Raw genomic sequence first — 7160 nt, forward strand, 5'->3', positions numbered from 1 at the left:
CTGCTTAGGGAAAGAATATCAACAAAAGTTCAAGACTTAAATAGAAGTCTAATATAATTAGACTCTAATATAATTAGAAACCAAACTTTATATTCAGTGCTCATGATTTTGGAATAATAATCTCATGGCAAGGAGGATAAAGTTTTGAAGTAGCTTGGAAGGTGGTGAGGGTAATTTTTTAATACTTTAAATACTTAAATACAATGAATTACATAGAAGTTTGGCTAGACAGTTTCAGAGACCTGGCCCAGGTGGGCTAAAATTCAAAATGAAAAAAAAAAAAAGCAAACTGGTCGTCTCACAATTTCCCATTGTCAAAACTACCCTCCCATAAATCTGAATCAAGTCCCAGAAGTATGTCAATAGCTGGTTGTTTCAGATTAGGTTTATGATATAGTGACAGAACCCTGTAGGGGGCAAATATGCTTAAAATATATCCAAGCACGTTTAGGTCAAGTCAGTAATAGTATTTAATGCTAATAAAAGCGTGGCATATTCTCGTGTCTGAGAATCCGGCACACTGGATACTGTTATGTGTAAGCAGGTACTGTACTCTTTCCCCCCTGCTGGCAGACCCTAGTCACTAAAACACCATGAGCTTCTTTGACTGAGACGGTATCACACATCCCTAGCAAGTATCTCTGGGGCTGCAAAGCAGTTAAGATCCAACTCGAGGAGAAATTGGGAAGAGTCATGAATTAAAATTTTTCATTATTCCAAAACCCATCTCATCCCCCAAAGTGTTGCCTCGGTGCCCACTCTCTTAAAGACCCCTGCAAAATCTTGATTCTTCAAAAATTCAGCCCATTCGGAGCCGAGACAAGGTGAGGTCAACGACTGATATTATCAGCCAACCATTTATCTAACTGGGTTTGGTTCGTTTCTAGCCTCGTGGGGGCCGAGCCTCACCACGAGGGTGAAGACAGGAGGCATGGAGGAAGGGAATGAAGGAGAGAAAAGGAGAAAGGAGGAAGACCTCCGGGCCACACTTCTTTCTAGTATCAACAAAAAGAGAAGCCGCATACTGACCTAAATCATCTCTCAAAGGCGCTTTATAAATTACAGGGACAAAGGGAGGGGGTGGCGGGTGGCCTGGGAATCCTACAGACACCCTACCCTCTGACCCGCCCCCCTCCCCCTCCAGCACAAGGGAAGGAAGATAGAAAACAGAGCTCAACTCGGCCATTGGCGAGAAGCCCCCCCTCCGGTTTTCGATCGCCCATCCCTCGGCCCCCTAGAAAAAAACACACGTAAACACCATACCCACCCCCTGGGGCGGACACTCCTGCCCGGAGGTTCCTAGAACCGGAGGCCGGGCATTTACTTAGTTAGATTTTTCTTGCTTACTCATTTCCCTCGAGCACCCAACCCCCCGTTCCCACTCCAAAACCCCGCTCAACCGCCTACCCTCACGGCTCCAACCCCCAACAGAATCCGGTGCCCCCGCGGCGGCGGCGGCCCCCGAGCCGTCCCGGTCACTAACCTGCTGCTGTAAGGGCATTTCCGAAACCAGCCTGGCTCCGGGGGGAGGTGGGGGGGGCCGGCTGGAGAGGGGGCCCGGAGGGCCGAACGGACCGGCGGCGCCGGGCGAGGGCGGGCGCCCGTGGAGGGGGTTGGGGAGAGGAGAGGGAGGGTGGCCGCTCCGGGGGCGGGTGCGAGGGCGCCGGGACCGTCCCAGGCCAGGGAGCCGGCGAGCAGGAGGAAGTGGGTGCCCCCTCTCCCCCTCCAGCGCCCCCTCCCGCCGCCGCCTCCTCCCCAGTCACAGGCGCGTCCTCCGCGCACGTGTGCGAAACGTCACCGGCGGGTCCCGGGGAGAGGGACAGACCCAGGCGGCGGGACGGGAACACGGCTGCCCCCGCCCTCCGTCGCCGGGGGGCGGAGAGGGGGACAGGGCGGGGAAGGAAGGGGCAAGGGGAGAGGCGGGTCAAGGGCAGGCCCGGGGCCCGGCGAGGAAGGCCCGGGCGCTCGGGCCACGCGGGCGCCGCCGCTGCCACCACCGGGATGCGCCCAGGCCGGGGCACCCGCCCGCTAGCCCCTCACCCCCAGACAGCCCACGTCCCGGCCTGCAGCCGGCTTCCAGCTCCACCTCCCCCCTCGGCTTCCCCCAGCCCCTTTGTTGCCGGGAGTTACAGATCCCAAAATGTGTCAAGCGCAGCCTGGCAAAGCCCCTGCACTCCGAGCACGCCTTAGGGACCCCCGGCTGCCAACGGGCCTCCGAGGCCGGCGGGCGGCCATCACCCCCAGGGCCCCCCGGTTTCCACCCCCCTGGAGTCTCCCACTCCCCAGTTCACTACTCCCTCCCCCACCCCCTTCTCCATCCGGGGCGTGACCCCTTCCTACGCCCGAGAAAGAGGAAGCTTCGAGTTGGAGGGGAGGGGAGAGTGGGGGTAGGGAAAAGTGCAGGAAAGGAAGGGGGGGGCCGCGAAAAGTTTCGGAGTGTTTGATGTGGTTCGCGCCAAGACGATCCCCGCTGCCCCGCTTGCCTGGCGGAGCCCCCCAGACCCTTCAGGGGCCGGGGGGGAACACACAAATCTAACAATAAACCCTCGTTGGAGGGGCAGCCGCGGAGGCCCACGACGCTCGGCCCCGCGCTCTCCCAGGGCGGCCCGCAGCGCGCCCACCACCCCGCGCGGTGCGAGCCCACCTCCCGCCCGGGCTGGGGACGGTGGGAACGGGAGGGCATTACCGGAGGGCCGCCGCCGCCGCCGCCGCCGCCGCGTCCCAGCGCTGGTGGCTGCTGCAGCAGCCCGGCTCTGCTGGAGGGTCCGTGCGGCGTGGTGTAGAGGAGGCTGCCGGCGGTCTGTTCCACGCCGGGGGCACTGGGGAGGAGGGGGCCGGCGGCGACGGCGCCGCTTTGGAGGGAGGAGGAACAGGAGGTGGTGGAAGTGTTCGTGGTGAGGATCTGGATGTACGCGCTCGGGGCGGCGGCAGCAGCGGCGGTGGCGGCGGCGGGGAAGCCGGGGCTGGCTAGCAGTGCCCTTTTGTCCATGGAGGCTGCAGCGGCGGCGGCGACGACAGCCGCCCCCTCCCCACCCCCGGCGGTCACCAGGTACTGCTCCAGGGCGGGCTGGATCCCCTTTCTCATCTCTCGCTCCTGCTCTTTTTATTGCTATGGTATATTAACGTATTGTTTTCAATTTCTTTATTATTTGCAGTCGGAGTTTCCAAGTCTCTCCTTCTCTCCTCCCCGCCCGGCGCTTCCGAGCCCCTTCTCTCCCTTTTCTTTTTATTTTTCCGCACCGCCCGGGCCCCGGGGGCCAAAAATAATCGGGGCTCTGGAGAGAGGAGGGTCCCGGGCGCACGGATATCGGGCCCCGAGGGGGGATGGAGGCGTCGGGGGCGGCCGATGCAATGGATTGCGAGGCGGCGGCGGCAGCACGGGTGCTGCGGCCGGCAGCTGAAAAATGGCTCCAGGAAGCTGCTGCTGACAATGAATGAAGGGATACGGTTTACGCGCCAAGGTCCTCCCGCGAAACTCAGATTTCCCGCCGGCTTTTCAAACCATATTTGCATATCCCCGCCCCTCAACCCGCCGAGGACCGTTCCCACAGCCCATTGGGCCTCTGTCTCCTTCCTTCCGTCCCAATCACGGAGCAGGGTCGCAACTTGCCGGTTTCCATTGGCTGCCGTGCATCATGGTTGCCGGGGCGACAGGGGCCCTATTTGCATATGCTTCCTTGATTGGCTGGGAGGGAGTAGGGGTTTTAGGAGGTGGGGGTAAAGTCCGCCTTCTCTCCCACGGAAGACCACGCCTGGTGCAGGCTCCGCCCCTGTCCCCGCCCGCCAGCCGGGCGGGCGCTGCTGACCTGGGCAGGGACTCCGCGCCCCGCAGACTCAGTGTGGATCTAAGCTAGAGCGCAAGTTTCGCTTTTGTAAATTGTCAAGGTGACTAAAGGGGACACTTTCGGGAACTCTCTTCCGTTTGACCAGTCAGTGTAATAGATGAACAACAGCGAGAGATTCTCCCAAGTATATGCCAAAGGCAAGTTGGACCTTGCGAACGACGCCTGGCAGGTGGAAACAGAGCCCTTTAAATCGTGGGTTTCTCTCTTCCTGAAATCCGACCAATGCCGCGGCGAGAGCTGATCCCGAGGCCGAGGCTGATGGACAGAAGCATGTGGGCCGACAGAATCGTGGGGGCAGAAGGTTCGACTGACGTGATTGCGGGCACCATTTAGTTACCATTCCAGATCATTACCGGTAGCTTCATTATTAGCCTGGATGGGGTTTAAGTAAAAATTAACTCCGAATGTTTTGCCGAGTGAAATCTTACCACAAGTACTGGTTTGAGTCCAGCAGACACCCCCAAAACCCTACCCATTGGCCCAGAAGCACCCAGGGCAGTTAATCTGGGCTAACCTAGGACTGATTTGCGTGTTTCTAATCCGCCAAACAGTAATCCGAAGACGTACGTGCTTCCCACGATGACGTCTTGCTCCTAACAAACGCTGCACGCTGGGCACGAGCACTTTACAATTTCGGTATCCTACCAAGTTCTCTGACACGACGACCCAAACCTATTACAAAATATTTTAAAATAATTTTTTAAAGTAAACTAGAAATTGCCACCAGAAAAATATTAAATTATTGTCAAATTGACTTCTGTGTTGGTGCAAGTGTTCATGGGTCTTAAAATTGAAGATTGCGCCTGTGAGACTGAGCAGGAAAAGGGACCCCGGCAGGTTGTGGGAAAAGGTGTACCTAGGTCAGGTCATCATTTACAGTTCCAGTCACTGAGAACTGCACAAAATAGCTGCTGATCTGGTGCTCACTGGGTGATGAGCATTGCAATACCTCAAGCCCTTTTGCAAGACTTTTATTATTATTATTATTATTAATTTTCAAAACTCATATGCTCAGTCTTCTGAAAGACCTGACAAGATAAGTTAGTTCAGGCTAGGAGTCCTTACTACTTCAGTCCTGTTACCTGAAATAGGGTGAACTCAAAGTACTGTTACACCTTGCACCAGGCTCAGGAATATTTTGGTCTTGCGCTCAAGCTAATTGAGGATCCAAGGCCCAGTAGCCAAACATTTACTGACATAAATGATATGTGTCATCAAACTGACACTATCTTTAGGGCAGATTAGGTGGTATTCAAGGGGCATCAATTGCTGGTTGGGCTAGAGGCATAAGGTATTAGCAACTTCCTTGACCTTGTTGCATCAAAGTTACTTTCCACTGTGACTCACTATGGAGGAAACTTGTACTGTAACTGCGTGGATATCACCAGCTGTAGAACGTCACTGGCAGCATGCATTTTGGTGGCTCTTGTGGGGATTGTGGGAGGAGGGAATGGTGCAACATGCACAGTCATTATAAGACCTGCATTTTAAGATTAGAGACAAGCCTAGGACCTGGGACTGTGCACACAGTCTCTGCTTGAACTCCTCACACTCCTCTTTACTGGTCACAGTAAGATGGATATAACACAGTCACAAGGGAACAAGTGTTCACCATCTAGATTCACACCTGTGGTTCTGGTTTAGAAAGCTTTGAAATATTTACCATTCTACCTTAGCCAAGTTATAATTTTTAATGTAGGGTATTCGGTAGAGAAACAGATGTTTTGACATTTTATGCCTAGTGAACCACAAGATGGGGTGGGAAGGGTTCAAAGAGAGAAGAGGAGGTGTTAGAAGTTAAGATGCTAAAATTTGGGGCAGGCTATTAATTTGTGGAGAGGTAGCATGTTTTAGAAGAAAGAAAATGGGCTTTGGAGCCAGAGTGATCTGGTTTAAATTCTAGCTCTGCCACTTATTGGCTATATATAACTTTAATCTTGAAAAGCCTGTGTTCTTGTATGTTCAATGGGAACCCATATTGTAGTACCAGTATTGCAAGATTATGATGAAAAGAGGCAATAATAATGGCACTTTACCAGGTATACAGCAAGTGCTCAATAAGTGGTAGGTACTTATGATTCTACTTGTTTGTGTGATTGTGCTTTGCAGCTCTTCGTAGTCCAAGCTGACTCCCAGCCTCTAATCTTCATACTGCCCTAGATGTCCACTTACTGTGGCAGCTTAGCTTTGTCACAGGGCAGGAGCACGATCATGTCTTGGTTAGTAAGGATTATAGAATCCTGACTCCGAAGTTCAAGGTAATAAAGTCAGCTCTGCTGCTCATCCTACTCTAACCTGCTCATCTGTTCATGGCCAGCTTCTGGTTGGTTACTAAGTCTGAGTCCCCAAGACCTTCCCGCGAAGGTCAGACTGCTCTAGCACTAGAGCCAGACTATTCTTGCCAATCACCACCACCCTTTCCCTTGCTCTGACAGTGACCCAAGGCAGCTAGTTGTCCCAGAATTGGCCTGGGTTGTTGTTTGAATGGTGCCCGTCCCCCCAAAACATGTCTTTGTCCTAATCTCTAGAATCTGTGGTTGCGACCTTCTTTGGAAAAAGGGTCTTTGCAGGTGTAATTAAGTTAAGAATCTTGAAATGAGATCATTCTGGATTATCTGGATGGGCCCTAAATCTAATGACAAGTGTTCTCATAAGAGACACCTAGGGGCTTCCCTGGTGGCACAGTGCTTAAGAATCCGCCTGCCAGTGCAGGGGATATGGGTTCGAGCCCTGGTCCGGGAAGATCCCACATGCTGCGGAGCAACTAAGCCCATGCGCCACAACTACTGAGCCTGTGCTCTAGAGCTTGCAAGCCACAACTACTGAAGCCCTGCGCACCTAGAGCCCATGCTCCGCAACAAGAGAAGCCACTGCAATGAGAAGCCCGTGCACCACAACGAAGAGTGGCCCCAGCTCGCCGCAACTAGAGAAAGCCTGCGCACAGCAACAAAGACCCAACGCAGCCAAAAATAAATAAACAAATAAATAAATTTATAACAAAGAAAGAAACACAAAGCCTTGTGCTCCTCTCTGAATTAAAAAAAAAAAAAGAGACACCCAGAAGAGAGACATACAGAGAGGAGGAGATGGCCATGTGAAGACATGAAGACAGAGGCGGAGGTTAGGATGAGGAGCTGAAGACAAGGAATGCCAACAGCCACCGGAAGCTGGACAAAGCAAGGAACAGAATCTCCCCTAGAGCCTCTGGAGGGAGCGGAACCCTGACAACACTTTCATTTCAGACTTCTGGCCACTAGACCTGTGATAGAATAAATTTCTGTTGTTTTCAGCTCCCCAGTGTGTGGTCATTTATTA

General features: G+C 53.6%; 1 protein-coding gene and 1 long non-coding RNA gene across 4 annotated transcripts in view; one reads left to right on the top strand and one right to left on the bottom strand.

The window, feature by feature from the left end:
* The window catches only part of E2F3 (E2F transcription factor 3), an 81330-nt gene extending 77932 nt beyond the window's left edge, over nucleotides 1-3398 (bottom strand). For 2 of the 3 annotated variants that reach the window (XM_057555254.1, XM_057555253.1), the window contains exon 1: nucleotides 2687-3398. In XM_057555254.1, the coding sequence (XP_057411237.1) occupies nucleotides 2687-3085 (399 nt within the window). In that variant the 5' untranslated portion in view covers nucleotides 3086-3398. Of the gene's footprint in view, nucleotides 1-1483; nucleotides 1771-2686 lie in introns of those variants that run through there. The other variant, XM_057555255.1, reaches the window with a different exon arrangement.
* LOC130709090 (uncharacterized) lies at nucleotides 2912-4599 on the top strand. Its single transcript, XR_009009567.1, has 2 exons — nucleotides 2912-3049; nucleotides 3156-4599. It is a non-coding gene; the product is annotated as an uncharacterized LOC130709090 (long non-coding RNA).
* The last annotated feature ends 2561 nt before the right edge of the window (nucleotides 4600-7160 follow it).

Source organism: Balaenoptera acutorostrata, chromosome 10 (assembly GCF_949987535.1).
Source record: "Balaenoptera acutorostrata chromosome 10, mBalAcu1.1, whole genome shotgun sequence".
Lineage (NCBI taxonomy): Eukaryota > Metazoa > Chordata > Mammalia > Artiodactyla > Balaenopteridae > Balaenoptera > Balaenoptera acutorostrata.